This window comes from Kryptolebias marmoratus, linkage group LG10, assembly GCF_001649575.2.
Source record: "Kryptolebias marmoratus isolate JLee-2015 linkage group LG10, ASM164957v2, whole genome shotgun sequence".
In the NCBI taxonomy this organism is placed as follows: Eukaryota; Metazoa; Chordata; class Actinopteri; order Cyprinodontiformes; family Rivulidae; genus Kryptolebias; species Kryptolebias marmoratus.
In genome coordinates this window covers 13,072,346-13,098,396 of record NC_051439.1, presented here as the reverse complement: position 1 = coordinate 13,098,396, position 26,051 = coordinate 13,072,346, and the positions used below count along the sequence as shown (strand labels likewise).

The window sequence follows — 26,051 nt, the reverse complement described above, 5'->3', positions numbered from 1 at the left end:
GGCGAGAGGTTACATAATTTCCGAGGCGCAGATGAACGCAGCATCAGTCTTCAGGATCCTGGGTGTGTGCAGCCAGTCACACAGTTTCAGCTCAGAGCCTGACAGAGGAACACCAGGAACATCTGGGTCCGACCGTGCCTGTCACCTGCCACCTCGGTTCTGTATACTTCTCCCGTGGACGGACTGAAAATGGGACGCTGTCCGAGTTAGCTTTCAAAGGGGACACGAATAACCGGGTGCTAAAACTACCAGGTTAGTTAGCTCTAGCTCCTCTCGCTCCCACCTTTAGCAACTCTATCAGCTGCTTCACCTCTTGGTTGATAATTGGTCGCTGGCACGCTTTATTTAAAACGTAGAAATGGCATTAACCTTGGCTTTAATTGAAAATTTTGCCTTTCGCGTCTGTAGCTGTTTAGCTTGTCATCTCAGCTAGCCAGCTAGCGTTAGCTGTTGATGTTAGCAAAAGAGTCAGCGCGTGTGAGCGGTCCGCTGATGCTGAACCACATCCCGTTGTTTAATATCACTATTTATTTTATTTAAGCTAATTTACTCCAGTCATGAGTGTCGTGTTTAAAGAAACCACACGAGCAAAAAAGAATAATCAAATAAATAATAATCGCCACTTCTGGCTGTGGGGGTAATGTTTCATAGCGCAGGAAGCCTTAGTTGGTTTATTATTGCTGCTGTGACAGATTTGTGATGATTTCCTGCTTCTCTCCTGTTCAGGTTGAGCCTCCAGTCGCATCATTTATTCTCAGACAAAACAAAGGGGGGGACACAGGAGCCTAGAAGAAATGCAGACTTTCCTGAAAGGTCGGAGGGTCGGCTACTGGCTCAGTGAGAAGAAGATGAAGAAGCTGAACTTTCAGGCTTTTGCTGATTTGTGCAGGTAAGTGGAGATGATTACATACACACAAACTACTGGGCCATCCTGCAAAAAAAAACCATTTTGGCATTCATTCACACCAAATAATGAACATGTGCGAAATGTTGAGACTACACAGAGCGCTGCTGTTTTATATTTAGGTGTGTTATGACTCTTAAAATGTGTTTTAGTGGAGAACCATCCATAAATCCATAAACATTTGGATTCTTACTTGAGTCGTGCTGTCTTCCTGTCCTGTCAAAGCAAGAAATGTCTGTCCCATAAAAGCAGCATTTATTTTTTGAAAGCTGAATATGTAATTTAGCATTAATGGTGCTGGGTTTTGTGCTACACACAGCTAACAAGCTCCTCTTTAGGTCCTGAAAGTCTGCATTTTTTTATTAACCTCTACCAGGGAGGTTTATGTTTTTGGTCGCATTAGTTTGTTTGTGCTGAAGATCACTGAAAAAGCAATGAACGGATTTTGATGAATCTTTCAGGAAATGTAGAGGTTGTCACAAAGAACAAATGATAAAATGTTGGTGCTGATTGGGATCATGATCCCGCTCCTACAATCTTTTTTTGACTGTGGCCAAGGTGGAGGTTTGCATGATAATAATGTCGTCAGTCCTGTTATAACCACAATGATAATTGGTCCTGGTGGGGTTTGTGCCCTCCAAATGCTTAGAGTTTAGCCCAGTTTACTTCTTCTCTGTCTTAGATGAACTCAGAGTCTGTGTTTCTGCATCTTGATTATAATAGAGATTATAATTCTTGAATACTTGTTTAAATTCAACACCAGAAAGGAGTGTGTGTGTGTGTTACAGTTTAGATTTTAACTGTTTTTCCAACCTTGAGGAGAGGCAGCTCGTCAGTGTTAATGGATTTTGTCTTATTTGAGTTTCTAAGAAGATAGCAAAGGTAAATGTTGAGCTGGTCGGTACGAGGACAGGCATGTGCTTTCTTTACAGACACAGTCCTCGCTGGTTTACAGTACACACCGCACTAGAAATAGGAATGGGACATGGTGGTACCTTTATTGTGTCTTGTTGCAACAATACTGGGTTGTGTGTTTTGTATCGGGGTCGCAGATTTCCTTGAAAACAAAAGCGACTCAGGGTTGAGTCTCGAGTTGTTTGATTTATCGACAACATGCCCAAGGAGGTGACGTGTGTCATCTGTGCGCTTTTGAAGGATTTTCACCTTTCCCACAGTGTTGCTACCTTTCCAAGTGACCTGCTTGAGCCAGCGCAGATTACCACGCCGTATAATCCACAAAACATTTTTAATCTCTTCATAAACCTCTGAGAAACACCCCCCCCTTTGTACTCTCATTCTGCCCTCGGAGCTTGACTGAAGACGCTGAACATGAAGGGTTCGAGCGAGTTGTGGCACAAGATCATGATTATTTAGTCTGTGAGAACAAATAACAATACCTTAACTTAAAAAAAAAAAGGTTGTGAAGTAACTTTCAGTCTGTCTGAAACTTCAAGTTGTTGATTTTTGTTTTCCTGAAACATGACGTGTTTGAAATTAAATAAATAAATAAAGCCACCGCAGAAGGAAGGAAGCGACTTAGCAAAGATGATATTTTGATGTTTCTTATGAGGTCTTCCTCGCTTTCAAGGTGTCAGAGTTATAGATTTTATATTTTAATGAACTTGAACGTCTTAGACAGACGTGTAGATTTTAGCTTTATGTACAATAGCTGCAGTTTAAAAGTTGTTTCACATGTGTGTTGAATTAAAAATGCGTCAGATCGGGGTTTCACCTTGAGGAAAAAGCAGTCTCTTTTAAATATTATTAAAATGTTTTTCCTGTCGAGACGAGGTCATTATGTTTTGCTTAAATAAGGCTAATGAGATTAAAGTGGGGCTCATACAGACAATATCCTTGAATGTTTGTCTTGTTTTTAAGTCGAGCTCTGATTTGATGAGTCAAGCCATTTCAAAAAAGTTCTGACCCTCGCCTTGTTGGGTCTTTTCCCTCCTGCCTTTCATCCCGCTGCCTCCGTAACAATATAGGGGAGCAAATGATCTCCATATCTGAGATGGGGATGAAAACTAAGGCCTCATTCATTTGACATGAAGCGGGCCAGCTGCAGTATTAAATATCCACATTGTTGTGAAGCTGTGAATGGCTACGCTGCTGTTACCATGGGGCTGTAATTTCAAAAGCAGCTGGTTTGGACAGGCTGGGTCGGCGATAGCACTGCAGTCATTTTGTTCCTACTGTAAGTTCCTCCGACAAGCAGCGAGCTGTTTGACCAATTAAGGTTTGTCCTGTTGTTTTTGGTGAGCAGCTCAGCTGAAGAAGACGAGCCAGTTCAACCAGGATTTTGCAAGAGCTTTTTCGTATGTATTTGGTTCTTTTTCAGTGGGGATAAAGAGGAGCACACACCTACGATATTTAAATATCCAAGGGGCATATCATGGGATTGCAACAGTTTTATTTGGGGTGGAGAGTGATGGATGATTTCAGGAGAACAAAAAAAAACAGGTTGAACTCAGAAAAGAGCAGAAATCTGAGCTCAATTTTTTAATTTTTTTTTTTTAACTTCCAAACAGATTGTTTCTTTTTCAGATATTTCCATGATCGCCCGCTGCCAGTGTCTGTGTGTTTGTCTGCATCGTTAGCAATATACCTTTTTGAATAAGTGAACAAATGTTAACGAAACTCAGAAAGTAATCACTGGATGTACGTCTGCAACTGATTAATCTTTAAATTCAACTCGGTCACAGCCAGCTGACCTTAGAAAACACAAAAATGGCTATAATTCAGCCAGCTTTACAGATAGGGAGCTAAAATTTAGCGTGGTAGTAGCTGAGCGTGTCCCCATCACATACCCACTCACACATCTCACTGTTCATGCTGCCACACCTTTTAGCTCTTTGAGATTCTAATTTAGAGACGAAATACTTACATCCAAGTCTACATAATGAGTAAAATAAGTTTTATTCGGTAAAAGACAGAAATCCAGTCAAAGCAAATGATGGAAAAACATTTTCCATAGCATTTTTATTTAAGTTACAATATGGATTAGATTAAACATACTTATTTGTTTCATCACTTAACTTTGTTTTAGAGTTTCAGTTTTCTATTCTTCTGAACGTTTGACACTTAATGTTATTTCCTCTCTTTCTTTCTTTTTCAGGAAAAGAGGAATAGAAGTTGTTCAGGTAAGTGAATCACAAGTTTCTGCTAATCTCTAAACCAGATAGTTCTGCATTCTTTTAGTTGCTAAATGTTTACATTTCCTGCAGAGAATATAATTTGGGTTTCAGATCTACGTGTTTTGTCTTGTTCTGTGTTGTGTCTAAGAGGGCAGAAGTTGAGTTTGTTGCTGCGCTTGTTATTTGTGTTAATTAACGCTAAAATCTTTTGAGTGTTTTCTGACACGAGGAGAGAACGTCAATAAATGGGCAGAGTGTTCAGCTGGAAACAGTTTGATTTGTCAGGCAAAATAATCGTGCTTTTAGTTAGGTTATTTAAGGACAGCAGTAGCCGGAAACACAGACGTATCGTTATTAACCTCGTTATTTCTCCAGGTTTGCAGCCTCCTACATACATGACGTAGTTGCCTTATAGGCTTGCTATTTTCTGTCTCTAAACGTCAGTCTTTTCGCTATTTTTACCGCTGTTTTTCTCACCTCTATTAATGTAGTAATGCAGCAGAAGAATGTGCAGAAGACACGAGGTTATTCATTTGGTAGAATGTAAAAATGCGCGCGTGTGGTTGAATCCTTCAGAAACGTGATGGTGGTCGTGTCCGCTCACAGAAATGTGCACATGGCGTGAAATTGTTTTAATAAAGATTTGAGTCCTTTAAGTACTAATAAGCATTTAAATGTACTCTGGAGATGGAATAAGCTTTAATTAGTGATGCTCTGTTTGTAATGAAGATTTAGCTTTAGTCGAGGGTGACGTTTTGTTAATCAAGGATTAAAAACATGAGGTAATTTATGGATGTTTCTCAGAATACTACACCAAATAAGTGCAAAACACTCGGCAGTATAGTTGCTGTGAAACTCTGAGCTACGTGCAGAAAAGCATCAGTCAGTGACTGTTCTCTGTAGTTTAAAAGGACATTAGTGGGCTGTTTTTTACTGTTTCTTTTCTTCTTTTAGAGGATCTTTTTTTTTTTTTCTCAGTCCCTCTCTTTGAGGTTTTTTTTTGTCCTCTCACTGTGCTGACAATATCAGCACACTTGGAAAGAGCCTAGTCCTGGGAATGGTCCCAAAGTAAGCAGGGCTTTGTTTCCCACTGGGCGCTCAGCCCCTCCTGGGAGACGGCAGATCCTCGCGGACTCTTCTTGGTACCCACAGGCGTGGGACTGTCCGCCAATGAGGTTTTAAATTTTTAGGTGTACCTTTGTGTAAATCTTTAGCAGGGTTAAAGCACCTAATTGAGACAGCTTAATGTATTTTTGGGTGAACTCAAGTAATTCTACGATGCAGTCTGTGTTGATCAGTGCCTACACTAAACTGAAATGAGAATAAAAGTATCTATTGTCTTGCTTAGGCGTTGTTGTACAAGTCTTTGCATGAAGATGTCTCCTCCAGTTTCACTGTTTTGAGCCCAGCTGCCTTTACACGTTACCTTATACTGCTGCTTTGCTTTCAATGGCAACATTTACAATGCATTAAACTTATTTGCCCCCATTTATTATGCTCAAATTCCTGTAATGTCACTGTATGAGACTATACATCAAATACATCATGGTGTGGGTTTATAGACGAGAAGTAGTTGTAACGGCAGATCATGAAATTTGAACAGGAGGTTTTGGTACTAGATCAATCACTTAGCTTTTATCCAATTTTGGGTTTGTTTTAGCCTTTAAAAAACAGCGGGAGCGTAGCTGTTCGGATAACCTTCAGAAGAAGGTTGTTGGTGGTATAAAGGCTGCAGATTTATCTCTTTCAGACGGTTTTAATAACCTGACCTTGTCCCCGCGGAGTGACAGACTAGCCGACCTCGGTGATAACTCAACCCTGGGTTTCCAAGGATAAACGAATCCTGACAAAATGAATGATTAATTCCCGTTGTTTACCGTCTTATTACACAGTAATGAGCCTATTTGTCTGTGGGAGTCATAATAAGAAGTTTTTGATATGACAGCAGTGTTCAAAAAGCTGTTTGAACAGTAGGTATTTTGTTGATAAATGTTGATTCATATTTGGTTTTTAGCTTCTTGGATATAAGCATGTGCTGCTTTTCTTGATTACAAGTCAAAGTAAACTCTGTCTGTGTGTTTTGGATTGTTTGTACTCCTCAACTACTGATTAACTGAAGGAGTAATCGGCAGATTAAGAAATAAGGCAAATAGTTGTGAGTTGAGCTGCACAGATCAGGATTAAACTATCATGACGTACAGATAATTACTTTCTTCTTCTTCTTCTTCTTCTTGCTGTTGATCTTATTTGTCACAAGGGGTTTGATTCTCCAGTGGGCTAGCTGGGGTTGTGACGCCACTGTGCGTGGACTATCTGCAGATTTGCTAAATCTGGCGACTCCATAGAGCTCATTTTGTATTTCCATTTCTGGTGTGGGAAAACCCCATCTATACACCCTAAGATGGAAAAAGAAGATTCTTTTTGTTTGACTCTTCGGATTACTTTTGCATGTTTCCACTTTGGCACCTCATTGTCCCCATTTTTCACCCCTCAATCTTTCCTTTCCTTTCCTTGCTCCACACAGTTGCAGCTTATCAATCCTGACCTCGAAGCTCATGGGAGTGCCATCCACTCTGTGCTCCGTACATTAGCCGGTCTGTATCACAGGGCTGATGAGATTAACTCGCCAGGCCCGGCCCAGAGGAAGCCAATATTCACTCGGGGAAGAGAACTCGTCACATCAAATGGTCATTGTTTAAGTGGGCTGCCACAGGAAAGTTGTTGAGTTATCACTATTATTATATTATTATTATTTCCAGCATGCAGCTGTATCTCGCCCATTATTGAATTTGTGGAAGCTGAAGAACATAAATCCTCAGAAGGTATTAATTAGTCCTCAAGGGCACTGACAAATTGTGGACACCATTGGAAATGTGCAGCTTTGCAAAATGATAATTAGGCAAAAATATGTGTAAATAGAATCCTGTTGGTTACTTCTCTGTTTAAGTTAAAGGTTAGTTGAGCTTACTGAGCTGCCAGCGTGACCTTCCATACATATAAGCTACATATTAATCCCATGTTAAGTCTTGTTATCCATATAAGGTGCGGCTTTCGACACACAATGTCTTTCACATTAGGGTGTCAGTAAAAACGTACAAAATGAATCATTCATCACATCTTATTGCAAGAGCCTGTTTAGGCTTGTCTGACAGCAAAGAAAAAAAATACAGCTGTATGTTACATCTCAGACCTGATGGGTTGATGATCTGCATAATCTCTCATGTGGTTCGTGTTCTGTGGACTCGACGTGGAAAACTCGTTTGTCGCTTTATGCTTCAGATCCGCTCATATTTTTTTAAGAGTTTGGTCCCACAGCGAAGCGACATCAAAGCCGAAAATATATTTGCCCTGACCTAGCCTCTCCCACCAGGATTCGGCATGTTTTCTGTGTTGGCCATCACCGCCATGGCCCAGCGCTAGCCTTCAGTCCCACGGGGACGCGCAAAGACGTCAGCTGACATTTCTGCTTTCAGCATTTAGCAGAACATCAGTGACTCTTCTGCTGGCTTTTGGGATGAGCTCTAAAAGCGGGGTCAATCTGTCTGCGGCGTGTTATTGTCACTGTGTGATGACCCCCGCGCTGTAGAGTTCTGTTTTTGTCGAGGGGCCAGACTGTGGACGGGCCCTCTGTGTTGTGTAGGCGAGAGATTAAAAGCCATGCCTCGGTGGAGTTAGACATTCCCATCCAGCAGGCCCCATCACGCTGACGTTGCTAGCTAGACGGAAAACAAAAGCACTTCATGCTGCTGCGGCCTTGTCTCCACTGCACTGTCGACACTTTTTCTAAGCATCACAAACGGCGCTGTTAAAGGCATGGCTGCGAGTTTATTTGTTTTTAAAGAACTGCTGAAACCCTGAACCTTGTCTGGCTCTCTAATGCTAGACTTTCATCATATCTTGATCATTTCTGAGCTTTGCCATTTGAATTTAAATGTGGATTTTTTTTACTTTATATCTACTACTGTCACCTCATCAGACAGATGATTGGGTAATTTTAAATATCTGATTAAAAATTGCATTATAACTTTTTGTTTTGTTTCTTTTTTTAAATCTCATCTACAGAAGCTTCAGCTGCTTGTGAAATATTTTTATTCCACTTGTGTTATGCATCATCATGTATACCTTTCCATATAATTTAATTCAATTTAGCTCGTTTATACAGCGCCAGTTCACAACAAAAGTCATCTTGGGGCACTATACAAAAGAAAAAAAGTAAGTCTAAACCAGATCCAGATTCAAATCCAATCACAGTCAGATCACGCAGGCTTTGTATAATTTCTAGAAATACTTGGCAGACGATACTTCAGTACTTCGTGTACGTTTTTGCAGCCGGTTTTGACATGTTAGTTTGCGCTGCTGGGCGTGTTCCTACAGGCAGAAGGAATGAGATCCAACAGTGTTATGTTAGGCAACGACAGAAACGACACAGATGTAGCTTGATGATATTGTTAGGACGTACAGTTGAACTTAAACAGCATACTCTGTTTTTCTTATTGATGTACTAAGCACAGGGTGTACTTGTATAATATGTCGGGTACAGAAAAACTCACCGAAGTAAGAACGTGTCTGAGTTTGTAAATCTGTTTATTTAACCTAGATTGTTTTCCTTTAAACCTCCAAACCTATAAAATGACAAACCTATCTATGAAGCTTAAGTATAAATCAGCTTTTACAGAACAAGTTTGCAGTTCGTGCTCATATGACTGGCCAAGGGTACTCTAATTAGTCACGTATCTCTCACACCTCTCACAATCATTAACCAGCCTTGACTGTGTTCAACCCTAAAGCAGCTCAACCCGTACGGGTTTACAGCCTTTCCATTGATTCCCACCTGTGTGACAACGCCGTATTCGCTCCTAGTTGATGCACTGTCTGCACCACACAAAGTACAGTAGTATCTCTGATTTATTTGCCCAGGTGTGGCTCGGTTATCTTTTGGTTTGTGGCTATTCAGGCCGTTAGCCGATTAGCTAATGAGTTAATGTGGGGTTGTGTCACGCAGCAAGCGGCACGTTAGCCAATCAAAATGTCCCAGTGAGCCATGACTGTAAACTACCGCCCGCGTAAAGACATAACCCTTTTGTTCTGATTGTCTGCGCACACACTGAGCCTTTGTCAAAGGCTTTCAGACATGTTCATGAAAGGAAATATAGCTTTCCAAAGCCAAACATTTCTTTCTTATCTCTTGTAACGTTGCATCATTTGTTCCTAGGCATGTGGATGGGGATGTTTTTCCACAAGTTTTTAAAACTCGAAGCTCTTGTTCGACTACTTGTCCACTATTTTCACTGTTCGCTTGGTCTTTCTGCACTGTTAAACTCGAAGGGAATGCTAATTAGGTGTTCCTCAGTGTTTGTTGAATAAGCTCAGCAGGACTGGAGAACCGGCCTGAGCGATAGTGTGTGACTCAGTACAATAGAAGATGCCAAAAAGGAGAAAATCCTCATGATGCAGTCCAAAACAAATACTCTGTTTAATGGTGTAGCTTTGTGTTTAGGCTGCTTTATAATCATTAATCAAAAGATTAGTGAGACTTCCAAAAAGCATTTACCTTAGATGATTTCAAGCAATAAATATTAATGAGTTTTGCAGCTTACTGTGTTTTCTGGAGATGTTTTTTCCTCGCTGTGGTTTTATATAACGAGCCTGGGCCTGTCACATTTTCTTTTAGACGCTAGCATATAATAATAGCAGGTGTTCTGCTTCATCCCTTGTACTGCCTCTTATCTAAACTGCCTTGTCAGTGATTCGGTACAAATTACAGATTGTACTGAAAACAGGGTAACAGCCGCCTTCTCCTGCACACTTCAGTCCTGAAACGAAGCATGGGAGAATGCAAATGTCTGCAGAATTCACTCTGAAGTTTTCCACCCACCACTCATTTATAAGACGCTCGGAAAAAAATCAGCATCCAAATGTTTTAGTGGAGTAATTGCGTGTCCTTGAAAAGCTGCTGCTTTGTTCTCGTTTTACTCAGTGTTGCGGATACAGCCAGTATACAGTTATCATTTCTAAACAAGTAGCTACTTATGCTGTTTTGTTAGGAAATAAATCTATATAACATCTTCCACAGAATACTTTTTGTGCATCTTTGAGTGTGTGGTTTGTGATCTAACAAGAGTACGCAGAAACAATGTACGCAAAGGAAATGAATCATCTCGCACAGGTTATCAGTTTCGAGCAACATTTATATGTAGATGTCAAGGAGATTGTGGAAAGTAAGGCGTTTAATTGTGCGTGTGTATCAAAGTGATGTCAACTCAGCGTGCCGTTTGTGGGGAAAATACTGATTTTTGATTTGTGTTACTGCTGTACAGTTCACCGCCTCCTGCTTTCAGAGACAAGGCCCAATAATGGCTTTTGAAATGAGTTATTGTTGCTGAGCGAGAGTCGAATTTATGCTCCGGATTTTCACTTTTACAACGTGACGAAGAATTATTGTGGTTTTTCAAAGCGGTTTTTCAAAGGAGTCATAAAAGTGACTTATTTTACATCAAAAAATCCAGTTTATGGAAAATATATATTTCACCGGATGATTGATTGTGAAAGTGTAGCAAATAAATGGCTGATTAGGGAAGTTTTATTTGACCGTAATCCTTCATCTCTGCTTTTCATCTCTTCTCAGCTGGACCTCAGCCAGCCTCTGGAGGACCAGGGTCCGCTGGACGTCATCATTCACAAACTGACCGACCTCATCCTGGAAGCTGACCAGAACGATTCACAAGCTGTGGTGCAGCTGCAAAGAGTACAGGTACGCGTTTCACTTGTGTTGTCCTTTTATATTCGCAATTATAGGTGAGCAAAGGGTGTAAGAAAGAAGGAAAAATGGAAAAAAATTTATATTTCCACGTAATTTCAGCAGTATCTTTTAACAAGTTCTTACCTTTTTGTTTATTTGTTGCTTTATTTTTTATCATTTAAGGTGTTTTTAAACAAGAAAAATCATTTGGAACTTGTTAATGCTTAGTATTATTCATTGCAATGAATATTATCACTCAGAACTGAATATTGAATCTTAAATATTGAGTGGTAATGATGAGCAGTCTTGTTTTGTTCTCATTATCGCCTACCATCAAAAAACGAAGGCAGACGTGTGTCTCTGTTTCCAAAATATCTTACGAATTAACGGACAGATTTTAATTAAAATATTAATCATTGGATGTTCATCTAAAACTTAACTTTTAGAAACTGTCTAATTCGAGATGGCCACCACAGCCAAGCGATATTACCAACACAAAATGTCTGCAACTCAGTTGATTTTACAGATTATGAGCTAACATTTGACGTGGTTGTAGCTGAGTCATTCAGAAAACGTACTCTGACATGACATCTCATGATATAGCACGACATCACTTTTAGGGTTTGACCAAGATGACTACAACTTAGTCATTTCTTAACATAAGATGATCTTAGTCTTAAATTCTGGCCTGAACGGTGGCAGGCAATGCTTGGCCTTTTATCATTTAAGTAATAAAATTGTTCTGTGTGCCTGTTCTAGACAATGATTTTGCTTTGTTTTTAATAAAGACTTCTAAAATAGCTTTTTAGCCGAGGATGACTGCATTTTTCGAAGTGTTGCAACATAAAAGGTTTTACTGCGGCTGACGACACGGTGCAATCAGTGTTTGCCGTGACATTTCCGCGGACAATAAATGAGCTTCACATTTACAGTTGTAAGTGACCCAGTTCAGGAAATCAGATAATGTGTTCAAGGAATCGAGCAGACGGGCTGCAGGAACATTAAGTTGTTATCAGCTTTATTTAAGCACACGGTGACTCATAAAAACCTGAAAGCCTCCTGCAAAAAAAAAAAAGACTTTTCCAAATCTTCCCAAAGTGAGAAACGTCTCACAGCGGCAGAAGATAACGAGAAAACTAACAGGTGTGCCTTGGTGTCTGTGTGTTTATTAAACTGACAGCGCAACAGATGGTGTGAAAATTAATTTTATTACACCATCTCTGCCTCTATTCTCTCTTTCTCGCTCTCTCTCTCTCCTTCTCCGGCTCAGCCTCACTGAATGATTCAGGAGGACTGTAATCGTGATCAACGTCACGCAGCTCTGTCAACACTTTCCTGACTACTCATTTAGGACGAACAAACAGGATGTTAGAGTGGGGCAATCACTTTAAAACCTATATCTGGTCAATATTAGCACAGGACCATATGCAACACTTGTGTTTGTTCTTCATATGTTAAATATTTATACGTGTATAAAAGGAAAAAAAGCTAAAGGTTCTTGACATAAATGACAATATACATTTCATTTCTAAAGAAAACCGTAGCCGTTTTGGTCAGACGTTGTAAATGAGCTTGTACGTGCTGAAGTGGAGCCATTTTGTGTTTGCTCCGGTGGCTAAGCTGTAGCGACTGTCTTGAATGTGATTGACTCCAAAGGTTAATCAGTTGAGGTTCAAATAATGATTACTTCCTCAACGTTTCATTAAAATTTATCCACCGGCTCATGAGATGTTTTGCTAACGAAACAGACAAACAAACGCAAAAACGCCATCTATTCAGCTTTTGGCAGGCGATTAAAAACATCTACTTCCTGTAAGCCTTAACGACGCTGGTCTAGAACACCATAGTAGCCCTTTTTTATTTTATTTTTACAAAGCAACATTGGCTTAAGTCTAACATTTTCCCTTTTTTTTTTTTTTCAAAGTTTGTCCCTGCCGCCGAGGGTTAAATTAAACAAGCTGGTAAATCTTCAGCTCAGTCTTTGTGACTGAAGTTGCGGCGTTGTACCTGGACTTCATTTGTGTTTACTTTTCTGTTTGAAATATAAGCTTTGGCGTCTTTCTCGTGATCGTGCAGCTGTTCTTATAAATAACCTTTTGTGTGGTGGAGGGAATAAGCTTTCCTCTCTGTAATAGCTCTGTAGTTCAAACAAAATGTCATCCCTGGATACACACTCTGACTCAGTGGTTCGAGGTGGGAGCACAGCATTCCAGGGACAAATAGCTGCATTTTTTTTTTTCCCTCTGGGACTGCATGATTATGGGCGTAATGATGAAAGTATTTAAGATAAGGACTAAAGACAGTTAAATCCGCTGATAAATATAGTGTTTGGGTTTTAAATCGCAGCCAGTTGTTACTGATTAATGTAAATGTTTATTAGATTTAATGCATTTGGTGCCACAAAGACTCATATTGAGACTTCAGGTCATTTATTTTCTCCTGAAGACAGATCTAGTCCAAAAATGAACAAAATGTGCAGCCTTCTCTTACGCCCACACTGATGTACGTCTGGCTCTTTTTCTTTCCAACACCTGCTGAACACGGGCTTTTTTTTCTTCTTCTTCTTATTCTCACCTCCCCCTCTTGTCTGTCTTTAGCTGTATTTCTTCTGAGATGCAGAACTCTGTAAGAGATGGGTTTTTTTTTATAAGAATAATCCTCCAAACTCCTAGAAGTTTAGCTTGGATTTATGTTTATGGTTGGAGTATGTTTGACTGTCATGACAGCTCAGTTGGCTTTGATCAGAGTTGCCCGTCAGATCCCAGTAAATCCTACAGATGGAGCCTCCATGGCAAGGCAGAGGAGTATGTTTACACTCTCTGTGCGTCATTGCTTTTGTGTACCGGGAGTCATTTCACAAATGGGTGCTTAACGCGTCGCGTTTCTGCACGTGTTTAATGTAAATGGGTACGACGGTAAGGCCTGCGACGCGCGCAGGCAGCCTGCTTCGTGCGCCGGGCCAGCCAAATCCAATCAGCAGAAATTCGTTCGGTGCAGGTTGGCAGAAAGACCCGCAAGAATCGAGGCTGAAACGCGGACAGGGAGGAGGAGGAGGAGGTGGAGAAGAGTCGACAAGAAAAGACAGGAAAAGAGAAGGGTTGAGCAGTTATGTAAAACAGTCGACCTCCTGCTGACCCGACAGCCGGCAGAAAGGGATGCAGTGATGTAACCTCCACAGACCCGCTGGCATACATTTCATCCTCCCTCTAGCTTCGTCTCAGACTTGTAGCGAGCTATGCTAACCCTTCAGCTCGCTGTTTATGCTGTGCCCAATTTAATTTAACATTTTTTAATCTGCGGACATGGATTTCCATGCATGTGAGCCAGGGCAGATGGCTTTCAGTTTCTGCTCTCAGGCTATAACACAACAATTGTTAAAAAAAAAAAACATTTCTGAAGCTTGCCCGTGCAAAATTGTACAAACGAGCTCAGAAGGACAGCAGGGGCATCACCAAAAGCCTCCAGAAATGACAAACAACAGAACAGAGGGATGATACAGGACCTAACAAGAACTGTGCTGCGAATACTGATGTTTGTGATGAGCGAAAACACCATTAGACCAGTTTAGCTTTTCTCTGTTGTTTATTTATAGCACTGAAATGTGAAGGTTACCGAAATCTTGACTAACACATTGGCATGAAAAGAATTTTATTTGCATGTTAGTTTTCAAGACAATTAAAATTTCCTTGTAGGGTTTCATCTGTGAGACAGGAACAATAAAGACTCAAGGCCGGTGGTTCTCTTTGCCTCTTTACATGCATGTTGCAACACAATATTTGCATGTTGTGTTGCTTAAACAATGACACAAAAGTTAGATTTCTTTCTTTCAGGGGTTTATTTAAAAAATTTGTCTTACATATTATGTGACTAAACTGTCATGTTTTTTAAGAGAAGCTCTGGAGCTTTGAACTGCTGGGGAAAATGCCATATTGTCCCAATCTTTAGGATTTTTACGATTATAAACCCACAGAAAACTAGAAAATCTGACCTGTTGTTTCTACTACTGTTCTCTTTCTGATCTCTCCCTGTTAAACATAGTTTGAAAATATTTACTTGTCTAATTGTTGGCAGCGTAACATTTTTGATGTCGTCAGACTCGAAACGAAAGTTGCTAAACGCGGTTTCCTAACTTTCCGGGAGCTCCGGGACCGTTTCAAGCCCAGGAATGCACCTATTGATTGTCTTTCTGCTGTCGAAATGATTCAGAAGCATGTTGTTTAAAGGCTGACACGTCATCTAGTGCTGCCTTTAAAAATGTGTTTAATTATTCAGATCCAGCAGGGTCACTTTTCTTGTTTAATGATCAGTTTATTTTATGTTCCACTTGCTAGTTCTGACTTTCATTGTTTTATCGAAAAATTAATAATTATTCATCACAAGTCATTCTAGATTGAGATGTTATCAAACGTCTGTTTCTGTCCTTTTATTTTTTCAGGACTACATCGATGCCCACCCTGAGACTATAGTCCTGGATCCTCTTCCGGCCATCCGGACTCTTCTGGACCGCTGCAAGTCCTACCAACTCATCCACAGGATAGAAAGATGCATGCAGGGTAAACATTTCAGTGGCTCCGTCTCACTCCGAGCTTGTTTCTTGCTGAGGGGGGGAAAAAAATAAATAAAAAACAAACCCAAACCGGTTAGATTTACTGAACCAATCACAAAACAAATTTGTTTTCTCAGGTTGACGTCAAACAGTTGTGCAAACAAAGTCCACGGCGAAGAAATCTGATCCTAGCCGTTCTGCACCGTCACCATTATATTAAGTTCAGCGTGCTGCTCTCTGATAGATTCAGCTTGCAGCTGTGAGATAAAGCTGTACTCGTGTCTCTGTTCCTTCCTTCCCGTGCTAATTTATGCTGTAGAAAAGCAGAAGCTGTCTAAAACAAAGTAACGCTACAGCTTTTTGCTTTACTAAATGTTTCTAATATAGGGAAATTAACTGCAGGATCTCTGGCTTTCCTCGTCTCTTCCAGAGGAGACGCATTTGTGAAAAATGGCACTTGAAATATTCCACCTGATGCTTTCATGCAGATGATAAACTCCTCTGGTCTATGCTGTGATCGCACACTACAGTAACTCTTAATTTCTCCTTGTCTGAACCCAGCGTAAACCTGGTTCTGTTTTTCTCTTTGATGTATCAAAGATTGCTTTCTAGTCGGTCCGGTTCCCCCAATTACTGAGCACACATTAGCTGATCAGTGGGCAGCGCGTTTTAGCTGGAAGCGGTGACGACAAATGTTGCACTCTGGATATAAACCCACAGTAAACAAACCTGTGACTCATCTACAGTTTCCTCACCTCCCCACATGTCAGAGAATGTAAACCTGTAAATTATCCGTTCACCGAGCCTCCGCATGTGTGTGTGTGAGAGAGAGAGGGGCTACAGGCTGGTGTCAGAGCTGTGGATCAGAGGCTTTTCAGCACGTCGGCTTCGTCGCAGCTTTCTTAAAATAGAACCATAGGAAGAGGACTTTTCATCCAAACAGACTTGACGGCTGTTACGTAACTAGAGTAAGCAGCATCACTCTGTTGTGCTGCGTGCAAAAGGTTTAAAGTGGAAGACAGCAGAGTTTATGGGCAGCTCTTTTTATTGCCATTAATGCAAGTAGTTCTCACTCTGCTTACAAGTCTGCATACCAAACCTGTAGAGGCTAAGCCTTTAAAATCCTGTCGCACAAAATGCAGTAAGCATGTGATAATTTTTTTACTGAAACAAGGGAAACTGTGGGAACCGAGTTAACATATGGGTAAAACAGAGGATGGTGTAGGAGTGTCTTAGTTCAGAGCTACTTCCTCCTCCTTATCATAGGAGGCCACGGAGTCCTGTATCAGCTGCCAAGGCAACCCAGTCCTGAAAACCCAGAGAAAGGCTGCAGTGTTCTGCATGACTCAGAATACCACTCAATGGGAGGAAGCACTTGAGGTGCGCTTGTCCTTTTTGTGGAAAAGCGAACCTCGTTTTATCAGTCGAGTGGCCTCTTGATGCTAAAAGGCCTCAGTTTTAGTCCGTCTAGCTTCTCTCCTCTAAACTGTTTAAGTAGGAATATTAATAGGAAGTGCAAGAATTGGGTCGTTTTCTGTCATGTTTAATATAAAACGGTCTAACTCTGGTCGCATGAGCACTAATGGATCAGTGTCGTGGAACTTCAGTGCTGCTTTGTCGTCTAATATGGGGTTGTTTTTTTGTTTTTTTTTATGTTTCCTATGCGAGCCAGAAAAAGGTGGTTGTTTATGTTACTTGGTGGAATCCACTGGTTCCTGTTTACAGGAGTTTTAATTTCTTAAACAGTCAGCTCTCCCATAAAACAACAGCCTAGCTCTGCGTTCGAAGCTCATTTCTTTTTGCCTGGAAAGTGAAAGGCTTCTCCTGAATGGCATTCCTTCGGGTCAAACTTAAAGCTTGCTTTGTTCATTGAGGAAAGTGTGCTGAGGACCCTGTGCTAGTGTTCATCTATGCCTGAGTGAAACCTGAACAGACAAACGCCTCAGTTTATTAAATTGGTAATATTTAATCATAGCAGCAGCCTGTAAGACAAACACTAAGGTGCCTCATGCTGTCATACTTATATCTGGGAAAGGAGTACTTCATTTTTCATTATGTAGGGGTGAGGAATGCATAAGTAACTCGGTTCTAATTAAACCTGAAACCTTTTAGAGCAACAAGTTGAGAAAGGCAATGGTCTTTAAAAGAACACTGTTTGGAGTTCAATTTAGAAAATTAAAAATCTGACATCTTTGCCCCGCAGGAGCACAGAATGAGCCTTAAGACTGGATGCTTGCGCGTCTTGGAAACGAGCTCTAAATAGCAACAGGAGTTCAGCTTTTTGCCTAAACAGAAGTAAAGTCATTCAAATGAAGTTGGCTGCCTGTTGTTCTCTTTATGGCCCAAACCCAAAAGAGGATGAGACCCGCATCTCTGGTGTTGCAACACACCTAATGAGGATCTCATTCTCAGTTACATCTGCGAGTTTCTTGATTTGGTGAACTATTCGTGAACAAATGAGGAAACGCAGCAGATAAAATAAAAATAAACGGTGTATTCATACAGTAACATTTAAAGAGCATGTCGTTGTCAGGTCCCGTAAATGTCGTCCTTGGCTCCGCTTGGTCTGCTGCAAGCATGCAGTGTTTAGACAGAGCCAGAGATTGATCCTCCTCACCAGCCCGTATCCCTGAAGCATCAACCAGAGCCAAGCATTCTCACTCTTTAAAAACTTGGCCACACGCTCTTTTCCACCATCCCTTTCTGTCTTTATTATAAATAATTTGCCTGGAACTTTGAAATGTTTTCCGTTTGACAAGGTTTGGATCTTCTGTCGGGTTTTGTTTGACACATTTTAACACCACCAGCCTTTGGGAACTCGGTGACGTAATATGGGGGGGGGGGATGTTTCCCCATCAGATTGTTTTCTGGAGGACATTAAGCAGCTGTTCTCGTCCTGGTAAAATAACCTCAGCGTGAGGAGCAGGGATGACGGATGAGTAAACTTCCAGGTTTCCTGCGTTCAGCACGGCCCTGGTTCGAGAACCGGAGCTGGAACAGACCCAGCTGCTCAGGGGGAAAGTCAGAGCAAGTATCTGCCTGTGAAGGGAGGGGGGAAATAATAATTCTGCTGCTGTCTGTCATAAAACGCCTGAAATCAGAAAAGCTCTCAGCCGTGGATGATCTGTTTTGGCTTGCTTTAAAGCATTTATTTGAGTAAGCCTTCCTGTTTGGAAATTTGTTTCGTAAAAAGTGTGAAAACAGCAGCCGAACTGAGAAGAATTTGATTTTGCAGAAACATCAAAAGGAGGGTATTTGTATTATTCTGTGTGAAATTGGCTCAATTCTTCTTCTTCTCCCCCTGAGATTCTACTGACAATAATCCACAACAACAAAGTAAAAACTACATTTTTGTCAGTTTGTTTAAGAGAACTACAACAATGTCCCTTTTAATAAGTATTCAGAACCTTTTACATCATCTTTTATTAATTCTTTACTTTGGATAAGAAGCATAAGTGTTTCAGTAATCCATGGTGTGGTAATCATATTGGGTTTAAATGAAGACAACCGGACTTCTTCAACATCATCTCAGAGGTACTCAGAGTCCGGATGGCTCACTCAAAGACTATCACAAAGTTTAACTTTGTTTTCTTGAAAGTGTGCTTTGAGTTTTGTTGAAATTTTCATTTCTGACCCACCATGAGACCCTGAATTCTCTGGACATCATGTACATTGTTTTATTTTGCATCCATTTCACTTTTTTTCCTGAGCAGACTTTCGTTTCCTGTCATAGAAAATGTAATCTGACACTACAGACAGGTGTGTGCCATCTCTGATTATGTCGAGCCAATTCAATTAGGCCTCCCGTCAACTCCTGGGAGCGTCTGAAATGTTACCAATAAGCAGAATGTGAAAGAACTTTTTCTTTCTTTTTTTGTAAATCAAAAATAATCACCACCTCAAACCATCATGAGGTGGCCTCACAGCCACAGAGAAATGATGGTCCCTGGACTCCTGTTGGCTCTGCTGGATCTTTAAACACTTCTCGTCTGTGATAACGACAGACACCAGTCCCGCGCTCAGCCCTGGAGTTGATGTAGGCAAATAAGATTCCCCTGAACTCAGCAGGAGTGGAAACAGAGCGCCCCCTGCCACCTCTGAGGCCCCCGCCGCACAAAGACCGCCATGTTTCTATTGTGCGTCTGTCATTAGCAGTTTGCCGACTCCAGCTCTGACTTCCTTGTTTTACAAGTGAGCGGAGCAGAAGTTTGGGGATTTTTTTTTTTTTTTTTCCTGCTCTGGAGCTTTCAGGTGTGTGCTAACACACGACACATGATGATCTCTGGCTCTTCTTAGTTTTCCTTTTTGTTTCTGCAGCTTGTTTGTGTAAAATAAGTACCGACAAAGTATCGTGTCATGTGCTCTTTTTTCCCCTTTTCCCTCTGAGGTTGTAGTTGCCTCATTTAGAAACCTTAGAACTGAAAGAAGGTGTACTTTTTCTTTCTTATTCGGGCTGACTGTAACTAAGATGGAGAATTAGACCAAACCAGAACATGACCCCTTGCTGCAAGACATGATCTTAAATTGTAATGTAATCAGATTTGTTTGATGTCAGGTGAAAAGAGGCCAAATATTTGCAGTTAATAACACTGTGGCCTCTTTATACCGTAACTGCACTTGTTTTGTTTGCTGCTAGGCGACTGGTGAAATCTGACTGATGGATATGATGGCTCCGTAACGTCAGCTTGAGAAATTGGCTGTGTGTGGGTGATCTGTGATCCTTCATTTGGAATCTGTGTTTATGATCGCATCACTGTCATCTTGATGCTTCAAAAAAAAAAAGACAAATTCCCGTTTTTTAAACATTGCGTTTTATTTTCATTTAATGCGAGGGGCAAGCGGGCAGTGACTGTGGTTTATGGAAATGAATGCAAGTCATCGCAATGTTTTCTTAAGCAACAGAAGCATGACTGCATGTGATGTCTTCCACTTCTTTCCTCCCAAACAAGTTCTCATGGCCTTGACTGTCTTGGTTTTGCAAACAGGTCACATGAATTAATTATGAATAAAGACAAATTTGTTAAATCACCAAAGATGTGAAACAAACTCGTCTACCTCTCATTACACAGTATCTGTTACACCCACCTTACATTTATGTTATAACTTGTAGATTTTTGGACATTTGAATTAGACGTGTCAAGTGATTAATACCCATGTTCTCCTCGGCTTATTAGTCTGAAAAATGTCTTTGGATTTTTAACTTTTTGCAGGGTATGAGCAGTTTTTATGAGGAAATTTCAAGGATTGTTTTTCCAGGAACGTCATTCCCAATATGAATGTACCAAAAAAAAAGAAAGCAGGTTGTCTGCTGAAAAACATTTCTCTACCATAAATCTATTCCTGCTTGCCTTGGATTGTTTATCGTTGCCGCCCACCTTCATTCTTTTCCCTCCTCTGCTTTTCTTTTGATTAGATGAGAGGATTTGCTCTCCTCCATTCATGGTCCTGAACTCAGAGTGCAGCCCAGATGTGCTGGAGCAGATCAGGAGGCAAGGTCTCACATTCCCCTTCAGTGAGTGTCTCTACGTAAACTTAGCATAAATCTTTGATCCATTTTTTTTTCCTTTGTTAAATGACATATAATGCTGCTACATTTCTGCGTTCATGTCTTTAGTTATGACTCAAAGTAGCTCATTGCCTGGCTTTTTTTTTTGGTCAGCTTTACTAATTTAATTTTTTGTTTGGCAGTTTGCAAAACGCGGGTGGCTCATGGCACCAACTCCCATGAGGTAAGAGGCTGCAGGGTTCAAAGGTCGCTCACACCCTTACTGTTTCTATGAAAAAGGGTTTGTCCCAATGCAGGATTGTCAATTAACTCAACTCAAACGACAAAATCAGATGAAGTGTTTTGGTTTTGACTGCTTTTATTCCATTCCCAGATGGCCATCGTCTTCAGCGAAGAAGATCTGAAGGAGGTGAAGCCTCCCTGCGTGATCCAGAGCTTCATCAACCACAACGCGGTCCTCTACAAGGTGTTTGTGGTGGGAGAGTCCTACACTGTGGTGGAGAGACCCTCCCTGAAGAACTTCCCCTCTGGACCTGCAGGTGAGCAGAGCGAGTCAAGTCCAAAGGCTGCTAACAGCCACCCTGATCCGTCTGTACAATCCGCACAGCTTGTTTAAATTACCCAATAAAAGACCTCATAAAAAGGCTTTATAGTCCCCGTGATTGGACCTTTTTGCCCTTTTAAGGGGTGAGGCAGACTGCAATCGAGTTCTATCCTGTCTGCACATGCTGTTGAAAGTAAACATAGGTAGGGAGGCTTTCCCCTCATAAACATGTCAGCAGCTTCACCGGTGATGTTTTGAATGCAGGGCTGTCCCATGACACGGATGATTCCGGCATTTGCATGTGTTACAGTAGAGGCCCTCATGCAAACCAGTTTCGTCATCAGTGTAGTAGACTTCCTGTGCAGAGAGAACAGTTGCTTTCAGACTGGAATGCAGAGCGGTAAGACAGGAAAATTTGGCCCTTGTCAAAACACAAAAAGCAGCATTCCACAGCAGTGCACCCTCACAGGGCTTAAATCTTTGTTCTTTGCAGCATTAAGCATTTTGTGCCTATACAGCAGTGGCAAAGGATGCATCAAAGAGAACCAGGTTAGACTTTAAGAAGAAATTTGGTGGCGGTCTTTACATCCAGCCTTCCTTCTGGTTTTCCTCTCTCTAAGTTCAAACTTTACAAAAAGACAGTGAAAGAGCTGATCTAAAATGTTGTTTCCATGACAGATTATGTGCTGAGAGGCATGTTTATTTGTACAATGATTGAATTTAATTTCCCCTCATCTCCTTTATTTTCTCTCCTTCCTTTTTTTCTGTGAAAATAAAGAAAAGGAGAAACTAATCAACCCAATCTATCCTGTCTCATTTGTCTCTGTCTTTTAAAAGTTTATTGCACCAGGTATTCAAATCTGTAAACAATCACATTGTTCCTGAAATGATTTTTTTAAAACTCTTTGGAAACAGTTGAGCTCTGCTGCCACCTATTGTCCATGATTGGAACTGTGTTTAGGTGTGCCCTCAAAAAAATAAAATCTGCCTCACTGTTGTCTTCTGTTCCCTTTCCAGACAGGAAAGCCATTTTCTTCAACAGCCACAATGTTTCCAAACCAGAGTCATCCTCAGACTTGACCTCGGTATGTCCACAATTTCATCCGATGAAGTTATTTTTTTCTTTTGCATTATTTATGAGCTTTGTTGTTAAAACACCTGTCTAACATTCGGATCGCCTCAGAGAGAAAACGTCGAGGGAGTGTCTCAGCCGCCCAGTGATGATGTCATCAGGGAGCTGTCCAGGTCGTTGCGACAGGCGCTGGGTGTGTCTCTGTTCGGCATCGACGTGATCATCAACAACCAAACAGGACAGCATGCAGTCATCGACATCAACGCATTCCCTGGTACGTGCCGCCATTCTTTTCCATGTTTGGGAAATCCTTCTTTCCTGTAATGTTTCCACATAAACCGGAGAGCAGTTTTATTTAAACATGCCTGTAGCAATTATTTATTAACCATTGGCTTAATATCGTAACTTTGCTTTAATTTGAAGTTATTTATATATACATATAATGGTTTAAAGTTTATGTAAAACACTTGAACAGCTAACTTAAAAGCTTCATCATAAGCTGGTGTGAGTTGACCTCGTAGTGGGTTCGTTATTGAAGCAGCTAAAACATTTTTTGAATAAAAGTATTAAAAGTACCCAAACTAACTAGGAGTTAAAACCAGTAAATGCCATGTCGATACATTGCAGAGGAAAAAATACATTATTATCAATAAAATAGACCTGAATATCCAGATAATGATAGTAGTTGATTTATCATATAATAAATTCCATGATTTTATATAAAGGACTTCTTTATATAATCCAGCCAAGTAAGGAATGCGTTCAACTCCTAAGAAGGATTTACAGAAATGAATATAGATTTATTATAATATAAAGACTACAGTGCTTCGCTGTGCAGATAAACATTACATCAAAAGCAAACCGGGAGCTTTTGAAAGGGACGAAGAGAAAAATTATTCAGCTTTAACAACTGAAGACGGCTGCAGTAAAGGCCTGGGAAAACATCATAAGGAGGAAACCCATTATTTGGTTATCCCAAAGGGTTTCAGACTGTATGCAGCCACTGCTTGTGAAGGAGTCTTCACAAAGAAATATTAATGGACCCATGGGTGTTTTTCTTTTCTGATGACTTCAAAGACTTTATAAAAGTTTGGGTATGAATCTGCTTAAACTGGAGTTAAACACATCCTTGATTTATAGCTGTGTTCCAATGATGCGTGGCTTCAGCTGCAGGCTTATACCTTAGGTGAAGCTTTATATTGTCGGTGTGTATTTGTTTTCCTAAAACAGCCCTGAGTCGCTCTCCTGTGTTTCCAGGTTATGAGGGCGTCCCTGAGTTTTTCAACGACCTGCTGAACCACATAAGCGGCGTGCTGCAGAGCCACAGCCCTGACTTCGCCCCCGGCGGCGAGCAGCCCAAAGGCCTGCCGGTGAGCGCCACGGTACCCAGCTCCGCCCCGCCGCCTTCAGGCTGCTGCGGCAGCATGAGGGGCAAAGAGCTGCAGAGACTGGGCTGCAACTCGGCCGTGTCTCCAAACTTTCAGCAGCACTGTGTCTCCACGATAGCTACCAAGGCTTCCTCCCAGTGACTGACCTCCCTCCTTACCGTTTAATCCCCGAACAAACAGATTACAGTGGTGACAAGAATAATAATGAATAATAATCAGATTAATTATGATGTTAATATGTATCTAATCAAAAAGCCTTTTCCTATATAGTTACTGAAAATATTGGTGATTGGGTGTAAGCTTTTTTTTTTTTTTTTCCTCTCTGCCTTTTGTATGTTTTGTTTCGTTTCGTCTGATGAGACTTTAACAGTACTGTAATGTGAACTTTTTGGGAACTCTTGCCTAATAGCTGATTTTTCTCTCTTGTGTGAGATTTCTGTAATAAAAAGGGTCCAGATGAGGTAGCTAATGATAAATAAATAAATAAATCCAGATTGAAGAGAGCCTCACCACTAAATGTGCAATGTACAACCCACACGAGAAAAACAAAACAACAACATTTACACGCAGGCACATTTACGCTGCAACGAAGTTTCCAGTTGGAAACCACTGACGACGCTGAGAAGTCGCGGGGCGGGGGTAGCGTGGGGGTGGCACGCAAAGAGACGGCCGGGCGTCTGAACGCGACTCCGCAGACCTCGGGCTGCTGTGGAGCGGGGCCCGAGAACATCGGGATCAGATAGCTACAGAACAAAAAAGCGAGCTGTTTATTTTTCTAAGTGCCATCAGTTTTACTTTGTATAAAAAAAAAAAAAAAATTTTAAACAAAAAAAACAATATTTAAGCAGTAAAAAATGGAGGAGAAAAAATAAAACACTCCATGACCACGTGACCAAGTTTCTTTTTTACACGTGCAGGTCTTTATTTTTATTTTTTTTTTGTCCCGTCAGGTGCCAGACGTTCAGCGTCCAACAAACAAACATCCTTTTAGTCTCAGTTTGAGGATCACATTCCCCTTTTTTTCTGCTTGCAGTTGTCGTTTCGGAGAAATCCCGTGATTTGTTTCAATATTCCAGTGAGATTTTATGAAATTTCTCACATCCCTTCATGGGTTAGCCTCCTTAAACAGAATCACCACGTCTCTTTTAGGTCTTAAATCGCTTAACACGATGAGACGAATTTAGAGCTGCTGCAGAACTTGTCACCTTTTGAATTAATTTTTTTTAAAAGAACGCGTAGGTCGTACGCGTGAAAAGACACCCACAGAAGCTGCCGATTGAACATTTTTTTGCGATCGTTAAGTGAGTTACTCGGCCGTATGACACTTTAGCGCTTCTGTTAACCAAGTCAGCAGTAAAGTGGGTCCGTTTGCTCGGAGCTCACATCTGTTTTCTCTTCCAGCTGCTGTATTTAAGTCACTTTTTTAGGGGGGAAATAAAAGGGGAAAAGTAGTGGGAGGAGGTCCAGCTCGTTCCCAGTGTTCACTGTGAGATTTTTTATTTTTTACTCCAATTTGTTAATACTTTTGTCTTGACATCTATAAAGAGTAACTTTATTTTATTGAGATTTTATGGGGGAAAATGTTTTATATAAATGGCATGAAAGCGGTGATGTTGTACTCAAGGAGCAGTAAGACTGGTGGTAAAAGGGACAGACGAGCTTGTGAATCTAAAAGGGGTATCAGCCTTCTGTTTGGACAGACCGAAACATTTCTCTGAGCCTGCTGCTTCCTCCGTTCTCCCAGAGTGTTCGTTATTGTTCGGGAGACTTCCTCGCCCCCGTGATCATAAATAAATGTAACTGTGGAAACGTTTCCCTGCGTCTCTTTGGGACAAAAAGGTAACAGCAACGTTGGGGGGGGGGTGTTTTTCACATAAAATCCCCTATTTAACATTTACAGCAGGTTCAGGCGGCTGATAGCTCTGCACACCACTATCCTGTGTCCTTTTGTTGTTCTAAACGGTAAAATAAGATTTTATTCTTACCAGTGGAAACCCTCTGCAACCCAGACGGTGTCATGTTCCCAGCTTCCACCTGAATGTTTACTTCTTGGGTGTCTTGTACAATGTTTATATGCTCCTAGGCTAACATCCATCCGTACAGTACGTTTTGTATAATTTCTGTAATTAAGAATTCACAATTTAAACCTTTTTTTTTTCTTGTTTGTTTCTTTAAAGGGCCAATTCATCCGGCAAAATAAACATGTGAAACCTGCTTT

The 26,051-nt window shown here is 40.9% G+C and overlaps 1 protein-coding gene across 2 annotated transcripts; it reads left to right on the top strand.

The window, feature by feature from the left end:
- The first annotated feature begins 38 nt into the window (after positions 1-38).
- On the top strand, positions 39-26,047 carry itpk1b (inositol-tetrakisphosphate 1-kinase b). Of its 2 annotated transcripts, XM_017419163.3 has the most exons (13): positions 39-252; positions 727-889; positions 4,020-4,044; positions 10,664-10,789; positions 15,213-15,330; positions 20,737-20,835; positions 21,012-21,052; positions 21,203-21,368; positions 21,638-21,773; positions 21,867-21,922; positions 22,391-22,458; positions 22,557-22,719; positions 23,703-26,047. In XM_017419163.3, the coding sequence occupies exons 2-13, from the start codon at positions 795-797 to the stop codon at positions 23,972-23,974; spliced, it is 1,365 nt and encodes a 454-aa protein (XP_017274652.1). In that variant the 5' UTR covers positions 39-252; positions 727-794; the 3' UTR covers positions 23,975-26,047. The 2 variants fall into 2 exon arrangements, with proteins under 2 accessions (XP_017274652.1, XP_017274661.1); XM_017419172.3 differs by lacking the exons at positions 21,638-21,773; positions 21,867-21,922 and having other exon boundaries at positions 42-252.
- Positions 26,048-26,051: the final 4 nt, after the last annotated feature.

Bases quoted from the DNA above. Each gene is read 5' to 3' on its own strand.
- itpk1b (XM_017419163.3), top strand. From the start codon at position 795: ATGCAGACTTTCCTGAAAGGTCGGAGGGTCGGCTACTGGCTCAGTGAG. The intron at 21,923-22,390 runs GTTAGACTTTAA...TTCCCTTTCCAG, and splicing joins GATGCATCAAAGAGAACCAG to ACAGGAAAGCCATTTTCTTC. The intron at 22,459-22,556 runs GTATGTCCACAA...GGATCGCCTCAG, and splicing joins CATCCTCAGACTTGACCTCG to AGAGAAAACGTCGAGGGAGT.